Source organism: Falco biarmicus, chromosome 9 (assembly GCF_023638135.1).
Source record: "Falco biarmicus isolate bFalBia1 chromosome 9, bFalBia1.pri, whole genome shotgun sequence".
NCBI lineage: Eukaryota > Metazoa > Chordata > Aves > Falconiformes > Falconidae > Falco > Falco biarmicus.
The window spans coordinates 55,652,405-55,671,763 of record NC_079296.1 but is presented as its reverse complement, the minus strand read 5'-3'; the positions used below and the strand labels follow the sequence as shown (position 1 = coordinate 55,671,763).

At 41.7% G+C, this 19,359-nt stretch overlaps 1 protein-coding gene across 19 annotated transcripts in view; it reads right to left on the bottom strand.

The window, feature by feature from the left end:
- JAKMIP3 (Janus kinase and microtubule interacting protein 3) overlaps positions 1–19,359 on the bottom strand; it is an 89,616-nt gene that overhangs the window by 16,161 nt on the left and 54,096 nt on the right. For 5 of the 19 annotated variants that reach the window (XM_056352608.1, XM_056352611.1, XM_056352610.1 and 2 more), the window contains 15 exons: positions 18,624–18,683; positions 17,052–17,180; positions 15,391–15,519; positions 13,277–13,360; positions 12,425–12,487; positions 11,923–12,021; positions 10,923–11,021; positions 10,774–10,833; positions 8,423–8,488; positions 7,903–7,971; positions 7,738–7,815; positions 4,395–4,598; positions 3,980–4,045; positions 2,985–3,026; positions 933–2,186 (listed from right to left, as the gene is read on the bottom strand). In XM_056352608.1, coding sequence (XP_056208583.1) covers positions 2,019–2,186; positions 2,985–3,026; positions 3,980–4,045; positions 4,395–4,598; positions 7,738–7,815; positions 7,903–7,971; positions 8,423–8,488; positions 10,774–10,833; positions 10,923–11,021; positions 11,923–12,021; positions 12,425–12,487; positions 13,277–13,360; positions 15,391–15,519; positions 17,052–17,180; positions 18,624–18,683 — 1,416 coding nt within the window. In that variant the 3' untranslated portion in view covers positions 933–2,018. Of the gene's footprint in view, positions 1–932; positions 2,187–2,984; positions 3,058–3,979; positions 4,046–4,394; positions 4,599–7,737; positions 7,816–7,902; positions 7,972–8,422; positions 8,560–10,773; positions 10,834–10,922; positions 11,022–11,922; positions 12,022–12,424; positions 12,488–13,276; positions 13,361–15,390; positions 15,520–17,051; positions 17,181–18,623; positions 18,684–19,359 lie in introns of those variants that run through there. The other 14 variants (XM_056352618.1, XM_056352625.1, XM_056352627.1 and 11 more) reach the window with 11 other exon arrangements.

Genomic DNA, 19,359 nt, shown 5'->3' with positions numbered 1-19,359 from the left:
TACAGAGAGCCAATTCCTCCTCTGAATCCTTTGAAGCAGAAACAAGTCCTGCGAGAAGCATTAGCCATAAGGGGTATAACAAGTTACATACAAGTTAAAAAGTACTGGGACAGCCCCAACAAAATAAAAAAAAGAAATGGACTCCATATTATATAATAGTGCTCCAATTTGGCCATTTCCTGACTTATTTTATTCCCAAGCGTTTCCACAGGACTGACTGAATTACAGGCTGTTATTTTTGAAAGATGTGAGTATTTCCCCTCATTTTGGGAGAGAATTATGTCAAGCGAGCATGGGACTTTCTGGGCATGACAGACTCCCCCAGGCTGTGGCAGAAGTGACCTCTCACCACTGTCCAGCTGGGTTCTGGTCCCTGTCTAACATCCCTGTATTCTTCAGCATTCTTAAAAAAAGGCAGCTTCAGGCAGTGCTAGGCTGGCCGCTGCTACTGTCCCCATCCTTTGGAGTTTACCAACCAAGTAACTCATCACCAGCATGAATTAGAAAAAAAGTAAGTGGAATTGTGAATTAAAATACTTTTGTGAATACTCTTTGGCTTTTCAATCCAAAATTAAAAGTATTTTCATCTACTGCATTTAAATTATATATTTTTTTAAAAGTATCACGGTTGTTTGCTCTTCATACAAATTTGACAGCATATTTCATTAATTCCCTAGTATTTTTTTGTTAAGTGACCACTGATCTAAAAACACAAAGTTAGCATTTGTGATTATATCATACTGAAATTCGATATCTAAATTACTAAAGTAAACCAGAGATAAATAGCGTTTACATAAAGACTTCGTCCAGATTTTTTCTGTGTTATCATCAGAAGCATTTTAACCTGAGCAAGAGAGACTAACAGCTGTGTCAAGGAAGTTACGTAGTATATATAACTGTATAATGGGTTTCTGTTGATCAGTCCATCTTACCTGCCAGGAGCTCTGGTTTCGCTTCCCGCCCGGTGCCTCCAAGGGTGGGCTGCTCCTCCACTGCATCCTGCGCCTCGGGCACCCTGGCTACACCGCACTCCAGGACAGCTGTGGGTGGGAGCTTGTTCTTGGCCTTACCCAACAGCCCCAGGCTTGTGCACTTGTCTGCAGCTCCCATAGAGTGAATCGGACTGAGGGAATTCTTCTGGATTTTCCATCCTTCACCTGTTTTTCTAGAGCGTCCATTTTCCTTCCTGGCTCCTGTACCAGCCTCCTGGGCTCAGGCTCTGCAGTACTTGTGCTTCCTTGCCCCAAAATCTTCTGTTCCCTCTTGCTGGCTCCCCCAGCCCAGAGCATGTGGATCAGGGATAACGTGTTTTACATTCACTCTTTTCCAGGTCAAACTTTTTGCTGGGACAATACTAAGCATTTTGTCACCATTCAGGGACAGCAAATTATAAATTATCGTGCCATTTTTCTCATCATGCTGCAGGCCACGGTCTACTGAAAACTCCCCCCAAAATTACAGCTTGATTTCCTGAACATAGCTTCACATTTTCCCCTAAAACTGGGCTTGCGGGATATTCAACAAACCATCAGACATACCCTGTGTTATGAAGAAATACTTTGGAACAAAACACGTCCATTTTCATTCACATTTATCTTTTCATGAGTTACTCCTCTGGAACTCTTTCTAAAATCTTCTTTCAAGACAGATTTTTAAATAACTATGAATAACAAATATAAATGTGTGACATATAAAACAGGACACTGTCACTTCTACAGAGAAGCAATTTACTGCCTGCTTAGCAGGGAACCAAAATATATTCAGTTTATCTGAATTAGTATTCCGCTCCTTACGTAAAGCTGAGAGCTATTTCAAGCAGCAGAGCCAGGACTTCCACTGAAAGTTAGTTCAAGCAGCAGAGCCAGTACTCCGGGAAGGAGCCTGTGGCTGTAGGAGAGGGAGGGGTTTTTTGGCTTTTTTCTTTGTCAGCTTAGTTCTAGCTTTCAAAATGCTCAGTCAGAGATTTCAGTGGTGCAGACGTCACCTGTGCAGAAATTTCCACGTACCCTAGTTCTGCTTCAGTCTGAAATGGTCAGAAAGATTGCATCTTCCATCGCCAGTAGCAAAATACAAGAGAGACTTGGGTTTTTTTGAAATGGCAATGTCTCTTTTTCTGTCTTGGTAATCAGTGCTGTCTTCCTGTTAACAACGGTAGAAGCAATTGTAGCTTCCTCAGTAGAGTGAAACTAGAAAAAAAATTAAAACATGGGTCAAATAAAAGTGTATCTGGGCAAAAAAACCAGGCATGAAATTTCTGCAAGGGTTATATTTATAATTATCTGTTTGTATTGTACAACTGCTAAAAAAGGATTTGTGTTATATTCTATTGACATTGATGACTAGTAGGGAATATTCCCCTCAACACCATCTCAACGCCAGCGTGGTAATTTCTGCCATCTCTGGAAGCACAAACGGATTGGGAATTCACCTCCTATTGATGGGGGAGAAGGCGGGATTTAGGCAACGTCTAGGGCCGTTTGGCGTGATGCTTGGTGAAATATACATTTAGAAATGACGTGTTTACCCCCAAACCGTTCTGGTTGCTTAGTCTGAAGGCAGGGCAAGCTAATGCAGGAGGTTCAGCCCGGCTGTAAGCATGGAGACCCCAGCCATGCGGGGAGAAAGGGCAGTGGATTTCCCTGGATTTCCAGCAAGGATCAGCAGGAGCAACCCTGATATGGTCAGAGGAATAAGCACAGACTGGGCATTTACCCTGGTTTGCTAGAAGTTTCTTGCTTTTAAGCCTGCTGCATTTTTCTCTTTCCTTGTCCTTCCCTCCAAAGAAGGAAATTCTGTTTGACAAGTTTTTAGCCTGCTGTGCCTAGGTTTCGCTTTTTTTTTCAAGGCTTTAGAGATTTCTATTTTCAGGTTATCTGGGCGCCCAGGAGACCACCCCCAATACTGCCAAAGCAGCCTGAGCAGCAAGGGGAAGGCTCTGATGCTTTACAAGAAAAGGGGAGACCAGAGGTGGTCTGAGGGCTTACCTTTTGCATGTGGCCTGAAGGACTATGACCAAAGAATGAAAGCTAAAGAGAAAAATAAAAACAAAAATAAAAACTGAAAAGGGGAGGGAAGAGAGGAGAAAATGGAAGAGAAGAAAGAGATTAAGAGTTTACAGTGTGTTTAGCTGAGAAACATGCTGTGGTTACAGAGCGCAACAAAACTCTCAGTTGAAAAGAAATATAAAGTGTGAAGTAAGCTCGGAGGGCTCAGCTCGGCACAGCCAGCGCCCCGAGTCCCTCAGACTGATGAGAGTCACCTCCTGCCCCTGCAGAGCCCAGCCCAGTCACAGCCCAGGGCTCAGAAGGAGTGGGGAGGAAAATAATTAGCTGAATTCCTCTGATACCTCAAAAAAACCCCCAAAACTAACACTGCTAAGGTTTGGGTTTAATTTCAGGTGAAAGTGCAGTTCAGCCCCTGTTGTATGTGAATAAGTTCTCCCACGGCAATTTCATGAGAAATAGATGGTTTCAGATGAGGGTAATTTGAGGGTGAAATTTAACAGTTATGGCTTGACTGGAGGAAGGTCGATGGCATTAACCCTAGTCACAGTGATGGCTGCAGGCAAGGAGAGGAAGGAGAGCCTCCTCATTCCTTCTGGGGAAGGCAGCCCAGTGGCCGCACGTGCCAATGCTGGGGACGGAGGGAGCGAGAAGAGGTCCCTGGCTCCTTCCCAGAGCAGGCCTTGGCCCCAGCCCTCCATCACTGCCTCCCCAGGGCAGACAGAGCCCCACGACCCTGCCGAGTCCTGTGTTTCAGACTTTTCTGGAGGACAACAGAAGGAAAGACTCAGTTCAAGCTGGTAGCCTTTTCTTCTCAGAGGGACGAATGCAAATGCCAAGCGGTTTCCTGGAGTGCTACACACCAGCTCACTGCACTAACAAACACAAACCTTTTACAAGATTGTTTCCTCAGCCAAGGTGAAATGAATATGTGGTCATGTGCACATTCAATAACTGTTTCATCTGCATTACCTTACCTTTTCCTCTAACTCTTTTATTTGTCTTTTTTGGCCTTCAATTCTTTCTTCTAGCTCTTTAATTCTCTGTCAGATTTCAAATAAAAAAATATTTATTAACCAACCAAATACAAATGTACCCAGAAGATGCATTATTTTTGGAGATATAAATCATGTGTGTTGTGCTTCTAAAAAAATAGATTGGGGGTTAAGCTGTAGATGAGTCTTCTGGGAACGTCACTATGCATGACAAATTGATTAAAATCAAAATGCTCTCTTTGCAGGGATTATCGAAGGCAAATCAAACTCTGGTCACAGGACCAGCCATTTCTGGTACAGGTCTATGAGGAAAGGCTGGTGCTCACAAGTTCATTACATTTCCATCTGAGGGATCATCCCACCCCAAATCTCGCCGTGCCCATGCACCAGCACCTACCTGCTGTGCATGTTGAATGAGCTCCATCCTTTCTCGCAGGATTTGGGCGTCTCTTTCCCGGAGCTCGCTCATCACCTGCCGCTTCCATTGCTCTACAGCACTCTTCAGTTTCTCTTTCTCCTCTTCTGAAAGAAGTTCGGAAATTTTGGCTCCAGCTTCTTGCTGCAGGGCATCATAGAGCATGGCTTCTAATTCCAGAATTTGCTGATCAAAAACAATATAAGGCTGTCAGCTTGACCTTGTCTCTGGTCGGATGAGGATTTTGTGAGGAACAGAAAATCCTACCCCAGTAAGGCAACACAAATGGTAGAGGGTTTTTGTGCTGAGCCTCCCACACAGGACAGTGCAGAAAACAGTCCAGGGGGAAAATACTTCAGGCTGCTTTTATCCCGTGGGGCTCTGAGCAGCACTGGAGCTGGGATGGCTCCTGGGCCAGCCTTGTCTGCCTCTCAAAGATATATGGGTGCCAACTTCTCCTTTCTGGTGATGGGGAGAAAAAGAAGGGCCACGAAGAAGGGCCATCACTTTCTGAGTTACAGATATTTTTTAAGTGTAATGTTCAGTCTCTCAGTTCACCTTCCCCAGCTATTCAGTTCGCAGCAGCAGAGGATACGGCAGCACCTGTTCATACTCCTGCAGGAAAGGAATGACTCCCTTCATGTGCCTGCAGCATTTTGTACCAGCTAGCTTAAAATGCCTGCCATGAAGGCATTTCCAGCTCTTCCTCTGGCAGAGCTGTCAGCTCCAAGAGGCTTTTTGCTCAAAAAAAAAAAAATCTATTTGGTAGCTGGGCTCTGTTCCTGCAGTCACAGGCTGCAGAGGCTTTAATGCATTAGGAAATGTCTCTTGCACACAGACGGATGTACCCTCTGGATTTACTGAGACATAGGAGCGTGTAGGAAATGGACTGGCAGTGTTTCCCCGGGGCTGGCACCTTCCTAGGGCAGGTGAGCTTGCCAGACAATGTCTTCTGTTTTAAAGTCCAAGATAAATGCTATTCCTTCACGCAAGCCAAAAGCAAGCCGAAATCTTTTGAGCATGTTTGATACAGAGCAAGAGACAAAGCAGCAATTGATGGCACCTTTGCACACCTTCTCCAAAGCTGGTGGCACTTTGCAAAGCTCTCTGTGGCCTCAGAACATGATTGCAATAGTGCAGTGTGAGCCTTGCAGAGCTCTCCGTGAGGTCAGGAGAACAGGACTGCCGAAACAAGTGTGGCTTGAACCTCTAGGCAGGCTGTTTGAAAACACCGTGGATGTCTGTCGTGATAATTCAGCTCAATTCAAAATCATCAGGTTTTTCCACCCAAGCCTGCTGCTGGTGTTTTCTTACTGTTTTAGCAGAGTCAGGATGGAAGAACACAAGCATTTACAAGAACAGTAACATCGTGGCAGGCGTTATGGATACTGATGATAACTGAAAGACAGCAACCACGGTACCTCTGTGGGGAAGATCAGATCAGATCTGCGAAGAAGATCTGCTTTCACTTTCAAAAATAACACCAGCATCTTAGCTAACACCATAGATGTCTCAACAAAATGCTGTTACTTGAAACATGGATTTCTGTTGGGCTCTAAATCTATAGTTATCCCTCTCTGATTATATTGACCTGTGAAGAAAGGACAGCATGGGGAAATTCACGGCCTCCAGAGCAGCAGTGTCAGGAGTCTGTGTGAGCCAAGTGCATCTTGGAGCAAAATCCCCTGTCAGCAACCAAAGGGAGTGAAAACCATGCAAAAAGCTTAGTGGTTACAGCTGTAATCTTGTTGGCTGTAGTTAGAAGGCAAGATTAGTGGCTCCTCATCTCAAGGGGCACAAAGGAAACACAGAAGTGAAACAAATTACACAAATCAAAAGAGCTTTTGCCACTTGAATCTGAGGGTAGAAAAAAGTTTTCTTTGCTGCTTTTCAGGCTGCATTTGTGCCCAGGAATAAAGCCCATCGCTTTGCCTGGCGATGCTTTGGTGATGCCTTTAAAGAATACATTATTTTATTTAACGTATTCTATAATAAACAACAGAATTTAAAGAAAATGCAAATAACCCTCAGCTGCTTCTGCATGAGCTGCAACACATTCGTTACGCTTGTTCCTTCTCCATGAGCAGTACAGCTAAGGAGCTTGTGGTTGTTGGACTCTCTGGTAAACTTGGGAACCTGGAGCTGGAGATCCATCTCATGGATGGAGAGCAAGCGGCTGGCTGTGAGCAGCAGGGGTGCCGGGTAATGCCCTAATTGACAGCACAGCTCATGTCTGAGCTCTCCTGCAGGCTCCGTGTCATTACCAGGAATTTCAAGCTATGCCATATGATTTTTCCCACTCTGCTGCTGTTGCAAATTTCTGCACACCCAAGTGTGCAGATCTTTTTGGATCTGTTTCAAAACTCGCACAAATTCTGGGGCTTATCTCAGGGCTTATCGCTGAAGATGAATCCTACCAGTTCAGCCTTCGGCTGCACCAAACTGCTGCTCAGAACAGCTCAAGGCTGCAGGAGATAACCTGGCGTTAGGGCTGAGACCACAGGTAAGGTGGGGGGGCTTGTGTAATTTCCAGGGTTTCCACTGTGCATAGATATTGGTTCCAGATATAGCTCAGCATTTGGCAAAGTCAGTCTTAAAAATCATCCTTACAGGACAAAAAGTGTATTGAGTAAAAGCTCCCCCAAATGGTTCGAGATACAAATAGATAATAGGCATCCAGAAAGAGAGGCATAAATACTCACTGCTTCTCAGAAACTGTAACTGTGCTCAATATTTAAATGGAACAGAAAGAATGAGATAAATTGATATGAAAATTTATGTCTTTCATGAGCATGTATTAAACTTTTATTTAACTGAAGGAAACAGGCACCTCTTGACTGAAGAGATGGCTGAAATGGCTTAGGATCAGCTCATCATGAACCTGACCTAAAAGCAGTTTCATTCCAGATTTACAGAATCACATCATACCTCCAGCTGGTTTGGTTACAGAGGCTGTAATCTAAGATCTGAGGAAATGTCTAGGCTAAAATCTCTATTGGAAGGAAAAGAAGTTACCGGAAACATCATTTTCTTACCAGTCATTTACTGAAACCTCTGCTAAATTAAAACTTGCGTTTAATAAAGTAATGTTCCAGTCCTAATCCTGCAAGGACGACCCAGACACTAGGAACACTGTCCATACAGAACTCATTGCTAGTGCAGGGTACAGAGGATTTGTTTAACGTTCAGACTGTTTAGTCCCCAGGTGACTCCACAAGCAGTACTGTCCACAGCCCAGAGGTTTTCTATAGGGAACAGACTGTACATATTACATAAGGTAAATTAATCAAGATGTCGTAAGATACTCAAGACCAATTGTCCTCACCTTGTGAGCTTGGTCCAAGGACTGTTTCCTGAAGTCGAGCTCATCATCCAGGTAGCCCTTTTGCTTGCTGAACAGCTCCTGGGGATGGAAGGAAGAAGCCGTCAGTGCAGCAGCCGCAGTCCTAATGTGACAGCCCTGCCTGCTGCCTGCCCCATCTCTCAGTACCTTTTCATTCTCAAGGTCCAGCATCTTCTGCTGCAGCGCAGACTCCGTCACTTCTATCTGCTGTAGCCACTACGCACAAAACAGAAAGCGGGTGCTTAAGCCCAAAGAGCAGCAGCAGCACGCCTGCGCAATCAGTTGTCACTGTGACTTTAGGCTGTGGCAGCACACGCTGCAAGTACTTATTTAAATTCACTAAGTAAAAGAGGAAAAATTAACTATATTATTACATTTAAAAAAATATATATTGGTGAATGGAAAAAAGCATTGTAAAAGCCTAGCCATTTACCTTCTAATATAATATTGTTAATTAAGTAGCATTTTAAAATAAGCATTGTCTGTATTGCCTGATTTGCCTATTATTTTGATGAAAACTAGTGTAAGTGTAAATCCAGATAAAGAATCATGGCATTTTGTGATTAAACTATCATCTACATCACCAGTGCCCTCAAGTGAGCTATTTTGAGAGGGTCAGATGCTTTCATGACATGTGTTTACTGATGAGTGTTGAGGTTGTTATTACCTTTTCAGCCAATGTGAGAACTGTCCTGGCTTGTATGACAACTACTTGCTCTTCATTGGTCAGATTCTGCACCAAAAGCAGAATATAATTACAACAAATCCCAGTGTCTTGTTATTAATCCACTACTTGGGCCACTGCTGTATTAAATAAATATGAAATTAAATATGTTCGAGGAACAATAAACTAAGGTAAAGAAAATTAGTATTGTAATGTAACATCATTGTAAAAACAATTGTAACTATTCATGCTGAATTCTTACCATATGTACAGTTAATTCTTTTAAAAGTCTCACATTTAACAAAAAAAAGGTGACACTGGATCTATTTTTACTCAACAGGGAATAAACACACATTTACACAAGACAAGATCAAGCTTAGCACAACGTGCCATTGAGCAAAGAGATGCAGTCTGAAGTCCTCAAGTTCATTATATGCACAGTATTTTAATACACAATCTGTATTTCGCACGGCCAAGTCATGATTTTGGAAAATATTTGTTAAGTAGTTAGCTATTCAATTCATGTCTTGTTGCTTTTAAAAAAAACTAGAATACTGAAACTATATTTTGCATTTCATCCCAAAATTTGGTCTTACTCTGACTGCATCTACAGCAGGAGATATGACTCCTCCTAGTTTGGGACCCACGTTGGTTCAGGTCCAGAGAGCCATGAGCTCTCATTCCCACAGGGTAATTATGAAGTTGATAAGAAGGATGACTACGGTGAACTCAGTTAACACACAAGGCTGGGGACGGTGAAAGTGCTGTCCAGCAGGGACGAGAGGAGACTTTTCCTGAAAATTGTCTCTTCCATAAATGTAAGTAATTTTTTTAAAAAAAACAAGTTATGTCACATTAAAAATGAACCATTCACGCAGCATATTAATGACGTCCTTTCCTCTTCTGTGAGTTACCCCTAACCTGACTGCCCTGTCTGTGGGGCAGAGGAGGGCACCGCTGCTCCTCAGCCCTCTTTCTGTGCCTGATCCCACTGACCTCATAGCCTAGAGGTGATTAACTGCATCCCTCTGACTTGAATCTTGCTCTACTCCTAGAGGTACTCTCTCACAGGTTTGCCCTACTCAAAGCAATATTTAATTCATGACAGTTAAGTGGGAAGCAGGTAGGAGCTGCTAGGGGGGCTCTGCAGAAATGCAGTTGAGAAAATGCACGGAAAAGGATGGAATCACTTGCACAGAGGCGGGACATGGGTTTGCTTTCCTGGACTCCCCAACAGCCAGCCGGATTGGTGGCACAGTCTGTGATGTTAAACATGTGAAAACAAGAAAAAAACCCCAAGTAATAACAACAGTCTGCAGTTGGCATAAAGCTATCTGAGTTGAGAACTCAGAACTTCCCCTCGTGTCACATCTGGAAATTAGTTGTTGTATGCAGTAGGGAAAAAAAAAATCAGGAGGAAATACTATTGTAGACTAGAGATCATTCATATAAATAAAGAAGCCAAAGGGAAACAAATGGGAATAGAGAATGTTAAGAAAAGCTATCACTTTTTCTGCCCCTGTTTGTCTCCACGTTGCCTGTTTGGAATGCTGTTCCAAAACACTGCATGGGACTAATCTGACCTTAATAATTCCACTGAAAACAACATTACTACAGGGATTAACACATTAATGGGTATTATCTTTCTACACATTAGCAGGGTCAGTCTTAGCTCCTTGGTGATTAAACTTATAAGTGTGTTTTTGTTGCACACAAAAGATTTTAGGATTCTTCATATTTCTGCCAATATCATTAATCAATATCATAAATATCATTAACTGCAGCAGTGGTGAAGATTATTAATTACTTCAATGTGTTTCAGGTCCTCCACTAACTCCTGGCTTGATTTTGTGGGGCAGAGTGTGTAGATATCTATGTAGACTGTAGACAGTGGAGACACGATGGCCCAACTGGCCATCTTATTATTTGCTACTTCTTTTCATGAAGCTGTTGAAACTTTTTGTTGAATATCCTGATTACTATCAAAGGTTTATGGGTTATTAGACAAAATTAAAACACACAGCTGCTAAAATGAAAAGCAAAGCAAATGCAGAGTAAGCAAATAAAGAACTCATGTGAGTAGTGGCCAGGAAAAAAAACAAACACCAAAGTTTCAAAATATTTTCCAAATCATTGAAAAATTAAAGGGAATATTGTGACACCAAAATCCTGCACGGCACTCATCAGAAGGCTGTTAACAAAATCTTAAAATAGCCAGAAAATGCTTAGCTTGTAGCACAGAACTTTGACCACAGGGAGGACAGGCTGTGCAGTAGCAAACCAAGAGAGCTTTGCTAACTTAATGTGAGCACAAATATTTACCAAAGCATGCACAATTTATTAAAGGAACATACACTTACGGCGTTATCCCCTAAAATGTCCAACTTTTTCATCAGCTCTGCTACTACTATGTCCTAACAAGAGAGAAATGGAAAAGCAGGAGTCAGAACAGAGCTTCTGATTTTATTTAGGGAAAGGAAAATACGAAACGAGAATCTCTTACTGTTACACCTTCTGCCTCGCAGTAGACTTGGAGAGGGCTTTTCCCCTCTGTAAAGGGACCATGATGGAAGTTGATGGCAGGTGATCGTCTTTCTCGCTCCTGAAATGACAACACTGGCTTGGTTACCCACTACAGCATGTCACAAACAACAGCTTCACCAAGACCTTGATAAATATGGTTTGAGAAAGGCCCACTCTAACTGAACACACTGCAAAGCAGGACAGATATACATATTAACAGCATTAATATGTTCCCACCATGCTTCTTCATTGGGCACTGATCATAAACACTTACATATTATCTTGAGTACATAATATATTTAAACAAAACTATACACATATACCTAGTATAACATAGATAGCATTTAAAGTTTTCTTATGAGCGGCTGCTTTGTTAATCTCTCTTTGGAGAATTTAAAAAAACAGTTTCTGAGTTTATAGATACTGTTTATACAGGTAATAATACAGAAAACAGAAGGCTCAGTGGAATAACTACAGCAGTCTGGGCCACATAGAATTGTTTAGGTTGAGAAATACTTTGAAGATCATCAAGTCCAACCATTAACCCAGCACTGCCAAGCCTCTCTGCAGGTTTAGCAAGAGGGGAAACACAGTAATGACTCTTGGCAATAAAAAAACCCAAACCCTTTTCCTTTTTTTCCCCACGTATGATCCATTCTGGTTCTATCTCTTTATATTTTCAGGATACACAGAGCATAGTAAAATGTGTATCTACATCATGAGCCAATCTTCTGGATCTTGAAGTTACTTCCGTAGTAAGATTGCCAGAATACCCTATCAAGAATATCAGTATTAATCCCTTGGTGTTTGGGGTTTTTTCCCCTCTCTTATTAGCAGTTTGTACCAAATCATTTGGTCTCCTTTGGTGCAATGTGATGTTTGTACCAAAGGTGGGCAAGTTCCCAAAGCTGCGATGCCCCTGGCCATGGCTCACACAGCCCAGGGCAGGTGGCAGGACCGTGGCTGCAACATGTACTCACCTCAAGCTCCAAGATCCTGAACTCCAGGAGCTCGTTTTGATCCTTAACATCCTGGACATCATGTTTTAAGCGGGCTTCCTCAGCTTCCATTTGTTTTATCTGCAAAACAAAGCAACACATTGTTAGCGCTGTTGGCAACATCGCTGGGCATCTGTCACGTGCTGGCAATGCCAGGGAGACACTGGGGTCAGCATGAGTGCCGAGGGTCTGAGCCACCCCCTGGGGTCTGCGCCAGCAGGGACACGTAGCACCAGTGACAGGGGAACGCGGGGCTTTTCCCAGAGCCGCTGTCCTGGTGCAACCTCACGCCAGGACATGGTATGGGGCAGCAGGGAATGCTGAATGCCAGAAACCTACTTTTTCTGGCAGGTTTAGAAGGATCATGTTACTATATGTTAATTATTTCCAGTAGAGCTGTGTGCTACAGGTTGAAAGATTGCACCTTCTGCATTCCTTAAGCTACAAATGTTATTTAAATAACACAAATGGAAACATTGAACACCTTTTCTACCAGTTCTTGATTTCTTCTATACAACGCTTGCTTCTCCTCAATCCACTTCATGTCCTTAAAAAAGAAATGACCAACATCGCAGGTGAAGCTGGCAATGTTTAGCACAAACAAGGTAGCAAGTACTTTATTAAATCATGCATAAAGGGAAGAGGGACAGAACAATATTGCATATGAAATTATAATTCCATTATTTCCTAAAATAATTTCATAAGCTAAGCTTTTCAATCTTCTTTTAAGAGCATCTGTAGTATACAGATGGAGTAGAAACACTCTGATGATTAAAAAACTCGGATAAAAAATTGATATGCTTAAAAGAGATATTTCTAGCTATGTATCTACTATTAAATTTATATTACACTGAATACAAATTACATATTTCTGAACATTAGGCAAAATAAACCTTATTTTGAAACTAATTTCTTCGTTTGATGAATACATTAAACCCACAAACCCCAGCATATTATGTATCAGCAAAGTTAACAATAATAAGAGGTTAAGCCAGAAAGGGAATGATCAGATGATTTAATATTATTTTAAAGTTCTCAAAAACCATTTTGGTTCTTTTCTCTCCCCTCCCCCCCCCCCCCCCCCCCCGCCCCCCTTTATTTTTTCTTGCCTGGAAAACTAAACCGCAAGCTGAAATCAGCCTGGAAACGTTTCTTGTGTATCCCTAGTCCGGCTGTGTTGTATGAAATAAACCAGCTATTGAAAAGCCGCATCAGGATTATTCTTTACATTCACGAACAGTGAGTAGCACCTGCAGCGTTACATGGCAGTGTGACCAGACGCGTCCCCGAGCCCCCTCCCGCCGCGGCACAGGCTGAGGAAGGGCCGTGGCATTACCTGCCCCTGCTCAGCAAGGGCCCTCTCCAGGTCCTCGATCTGAGCCTGAGCACGGTGTATCTCCGCTTGGAGCTGCTCACGTGTCTGTAGGATGTGACGGAAAAAAGAAAGAAAAAAAATTATCAAACTTTCTCTAAAAGACAAAAGCTAACACAGGTACAGAAAATACTTAAAACATCAAATACTTTTACAAAAGTTATTTTTGAAGTTCTTTGGCAGGATAAATTTGCAGCTAAGCACGCAGCATTAGTCACTAATCATAAAAAGAAGTCCGTAAGATAGGACAATAGTTTTGACACGTAAGTCAAGATTCATATAAACGGCATCCCACTGGGCAGATAGCAGGACCGCAAAATATAAACAGCTTTTTACAGCTGGTTATGGCAGTCTGCAGTGAGCAGCCTTCCCTGCTCGAGGAGAAAGTGTTTTAAAAAGCCAGTGTAATACAAAGATTCTCCACAAAACCAATCAAACATTATTATACCAGAATTCTGGGCACACCTGTATCCTTTGAATGTTTGATACGTTAAAAAGCTCAGGAGAGACCGTACACGTAAGGCTGCAAACTGGCAAACGGTGCTGGCCTTTATGTATCTAGTACCCTGTCTCATGGTCTTACTGTATTGTGTGTAGTTTTTTACTACACTTGTAGCTTCAAGCTTATTTAAATATACACCACCTTCCTACACATGTTTTCTGGAGAATAAATGTAATTATTATTAGTTGTTTTATTTCTTAAATATTGGCTTTTAGAACATTTTCTTCCCTCAAAGCATTGATCTTCTATTAATCTTGTTATTTACAATGAAAATGACCTTATTTGTTTGTATTAATTATTCTCTCTTTTTGTCTCACTATGGATAAAGTAAAATCAAGTCACTTTTCAAGCTGGGCATGTCTGGTTTCATTACAATTTTCTTTACATGTACAATCCTTAACACCTCAGAGCAGAATTCTTGCTTCTGGGAATGTTAGTTTTAATGCATTTGGGGCGTTCAGAGAGAGTGAGATGATTTACAGTTGCCAAACAGGGAGGTCGCTAGGAGACAAGGGATGCTGCTGAATCTGGGTGGCTGAGAGGTACTCACCAGCGGAGAGAGTGGTGAAATTACCGGCTAATTCTTTGAATTAGTCCGTGGAAGAAAACCAGACTAGTTATATAGCTAGGAAAGCCAAAATATTGTTGTGAAGATAGAATTCAGCTAGAAGAATCTGGCTGTTTGGTTTATGCCTAACTGGAGCCGGGGAAGTGCCCGAGGTTGGCACAGTCGCAGCTCGGTGGTGTGTGGTGCTGTGCCACAGCTGCCGGAGGTGTCCCCACCAGAGGACCAGACAGGGTGATGTGGGTGTCTCCCACCACTGTCATCCTCACCCTGAACTACTGCAAGTGCTCCTGGATAACATGTTCGCAGAATAGATACAGAGCCAAATTAAGACTTTGTAGTTACATTTCTCCTATTAAACTTCAAACTGTTAGAACAGAATTTGTCCCCTTATTTACTGTGCTCACTCTTGCCTTCTGTGCATGATAGGTCCCGCCAGCTCCCTGTAATATACAACTTAATCATAATATAGGTAATCGTTTATGCCAGATGTTTGAAGCCACATAGGCTGTGAGAGCAGATAGGCAGGCAAGAATAGCATAGGACACTTTCCAATTTAATTAAGAAAAAGAATCTCAGCTATAAACCTTCTAAACATGTTATAAGGAATCCTGTGATCACACAGAACCCAGAAGGAATTAAATACCAATAATATTTAAGGCTATTTGTCCTAGATTTTTATAGAAAAAGAGCTTAACTTTAAGCATTTTCCATAAAAGTTCTCTGAATTTCTTAAAAAAAAAAAAAAAAAAAAAGAGGTGAAAAGACTAAACTGTAGCCATGGTGGTTCCTCCAGCAAACCAGAACTTTGTGGAGAGGCTAGCCAGGCCAGCTGGAGTTAGAGACCCCAGCGCCCACCCGTGCAGCCAGGTCCCCGGCCTGCACTCAGCCGGCAGAGTGCTGGGGGGCTGGCTGAGCCCAGGTCAGCTTGAGAGCAACTGAAGCAAGTACAACTGGAATCCCCCATACAATTACAATCCTTTATTTTCATGTAATATAAGCCATTTAGACCTTAACTTCTCGTTCTGCATCCAATGTTCCTCCGACCTGTTCTTGCAATAGGGCGTATGCTCGTTGCAGAGCCTGGTACTCCATTGTCAGCTGCCGAAACCGCAGTTCTGTCTCTTCCTTGGCCATGCCCTGGAATTAAAAACAAAGACGTATTGCACCAGTTGCCTTTTTTCTGCAATGAAACTAATAAATATTATAAGAGTAGATTATTTTCACTTTCTCTAAAAAATGCCAGAATTATTATTTTCAAAACACAATTTGAGAAGCACAGTACTAAGGATCTTGTTTATGTGCCCTTGGACTATTTCTCTTTTCTCCCCTAGACATCTCTTCCACACACTTACTTCAAGAAAACACAATTTAGAACAGAAAAAAAAAAAAAAAAAAGATAATTCCTCCTACCTTGGAAAGATAAAAACTTGCCATCCATATAACATACTAATGACTGAATCTCCCTTTATTACTGTAACAGGCAAAGTCATCACATTTAAAGGTGAAAATTCAACTTTCTTGAAAGAACAAAAGATTTCCCATCTGGGGAATAAGCCAATCCTGACAGTCTCACTCAATTATTAAAACACTAATCTAGAGTTAATACTTGTAGAAATGGTGACATCAACATGAAAAGAACCCTTCATCTTCTTCACTCTCCTTACAATATCCAGACTGAATGCTTTCATGTCAGGTTGATCAGAATATTTCATTTGATCTGAAATGAAATTATACTGCTGGTTGCATGCATAAACTTCGTACTATCAGAAAAGGAAAAAAAAATGTCAACACAGGAATGAAAAATAAATAGGCTCATACATATAAAAATACATTCGGATTTCCTGCAGTGCAGCACACACCTGGTAACCAGTCCTGTACTGTTTACAATGCAAATAGCAATTCTTCAGGTTCCCCTTTTAACAGATCTAATTACAACCCATGAAACAGAGGAAATGGCAGATGAAAAATTGCAGCCAACACAGGATAAAAAGACTGCAAGTCATTATTAGCAATTTTTTGTTTATTACAAGAGTCATGTTAAACCCAGAAACGTGTAGTGGTACATTGATCTGACACACACATGGGAATACATTTGTAGGGAAGCCCTGCAAAACGCCAGGAATAACTATTATTATTTGTATTACCAGCCCTGTTGTGTACTCTGCGTTCAGAGACTCCAGAAAAGTCATGACCTCAATATACTGGCGAGGGGACAGCCTGTCCTCTGGGGCTGGTGCTTTGTGGGGTTGCTAGCTTCCCCTTCCAGAAACACATACCTTATCGCTTAAGGCTCTGCTCTGTGCCGAGGTCAAAATGACAAATAGAAGGACCTGAAGGAAACTATAGGTGTGCAAACCTGCAGTAAATCTCAGTGTGAACACAGCTTCCTAGGGCTGTCCAGCTTCTCAGCCTTTTTAGACCTCTAACCTGTCAGCTCATTATAAATCTAATATTCTTAGGATATAATATTTCCAGCTTGTCTGGAAGTTGTGAAATTCCTGAAGACTTGCAATCCAGAGATATTAACCAACACACACAAGAATTAAATTGAACACAATATTTTAAATTTTCTAGCTAGAGGTGACAGATGACAGACGTAACAGACCAGGAATTTCATTAAAAAATAGTAGCAAGGGTTCAAAACAAAGTAACACATTTTTAATGAATACCTCTTCCAAGTCATCTTCAGGCGTGCAAGGGGTTTGATCCGTGCGGTCGGTTTGGTATGAGATAGAGGAACCATCAGACTCCAGGGAAGCTTCTTCATCGTAGCCAAAAAACGTCTCCACAACTGGCTTCTGACAGAGACAAGGTGTCAGCGAGTGTGGCCGCGCCATGCGGCAGCAGCGCCATCGGCTGTGCCAGGACACGCGGCTGAACTCTGCACCTCTGCAGGATTTGGACTTTCAGAAGAACCTCAATTCCAGATTACTGGTAATTCTCACTCTATTGCTTTTTAAAAAAATTATTCAGTTCTTTGCATGTGTACATGCACAAAGTTTTTTCACCCCATGATATTGCTCTAACGATAGCTAAAACCATTCAAATCACTGAATTGCTGTATTTGTTATTCAGTATCACAGTGTGCAACCTCAAAGCCCTTTTCTCCCCTTTTTTTTTTTAATGTATTTTCTTCCTGATTTTTCTAGCTAAGGCAGAGCTTTTACTTCTTTGTGTGTTCATCTCGGTGTGAGATGGGAGTTGCATACTGAAACGTTTTTGTTAATACATCGTCATCACCATGATGTCCCTCCTGTCATTAACACAACTGTCACATGAAAAGTTAGATTTTCAAGAAATATACTTCTTGGAAATTTGAAGTTAATCACCACAGCAATTTTTTACAGTTTGAAGAAAATCACTTTTCCACTCAAAGTGGTTTTGTGTTTAAAAGAATGAGGGTAGTGGTGGTAAAGAAAGATTTACTGTTAAATCTTTAAATGCTTGAAAGCCAAAGACGACATTTCAAAAGCAGTTCTAAAGTTATTTAATTGTTGATTTACAAACACACTTTTGGAACTTGGCTTTTTGTTTCAGTTTGCTGGGATAAGTTTCCAAGGAGACAAAACCTAATTCTCAATGCCTGGATGCCATTTGTGGGATGACTGGAGTTACGGAGTTATCTGACATCGACCGCAACTTGTTATTTATAGATTCATTAGCTCCAGCGCCACCCGAATTCTTCATATATAGAACACAGCTTGCTCTCAGTTCCTGACATTATACCTTACGATGTCATTACAGTGTTAATATTTATATTAACATCCTGCCGAATATTCATCAACTAACATTTTCTTTTTCCCTGAGCTCTAACCGTTCCTTCTTGTAACCAGCAATTTTTGCATGTTACTAAACTCCATAATGAATTATTTACAACTTACATATGTTTTCAGGCAGTGCCATTAAAAGATCATTTTGAGATGTGTTAATTCATAAAATCTGTCTCATCTTAAGACAAGCACATACCACTGAAGTCCCACAGGATTGCTGGAGGTGAACGCAGAGCATGCAAACGCTCGCAATGAGCAATGTGAACGGTTCCCCCTACCCTACCTGGTCTTTCCTGAATATCCCAATACAGTCTATGAATGTCCTTGAACTACATGACCCAGATTTAAGATTAGGATGCGTTTGCAGACCCTAGAGGAGAACGTTCCCCCACATGGCTCCAAGGTGCTCCGAGCACCCTGCCAAGCCCGCATGCCCATCAGCACACCACAATACAAGCATGTTTTTTTTACCTTAGGAATTCTTGTCATTTTTTTCCTTTGTTTCCTATACCTTAATAGCTTATCACGTTCCTGAAAGAATCAGATACATGTGTTAACTATTATCAGAGAGCTGTTGTTTAAATTAACTGTGTCAGTACTAGCAGTCATTGGGCAATCAACAAATAGTAACGTCAATGCCGGCCACTGCCTCAAAATGAAATAATCATGCCTTCATCAGCCAGAATGTTAGTTTTACTCCAACATCTTCAAAGTCTGCCATATGGAGGCAGCAATTGCTCTTTATGTTCCTGAAAATGAAAAGAGCCGACGCTTTCAGGCTCCGTTGACTTTTCTAAGGAGCTCCAGGTTCCCAGTCCCACTGAAAAAAGGTTTCAGCGTTTATGGCTGCCAGGAAATTTTTCTGTCAGTGGAAATTATAATGCTTTTCATCATTTTGGCGATTTTTTATTTATTTACTGGGAAAAAAAAAAGTCTTTATTCTGGATTGAAAATATAGGCAAAGTCCAGGACTGCAGAAAGTAAAGTTCTAAAGGGAAACCCCTCATAATCCTCCATGTTAACCATTTGGTAAAAGGATGCAAAGACATTGTGGGACACTGATAATGTGCCACTACCATCAGCCCAACGGCAAACTCTAACAGCAGCAGCAGTGACAGAAGAAAATCAAAGGCTCGTTTTGCTCGGCCGCCCAAGCTTTGCTGCACAGTTGGCAATGAAGAACAAAACAGTACACATTTCATCAATA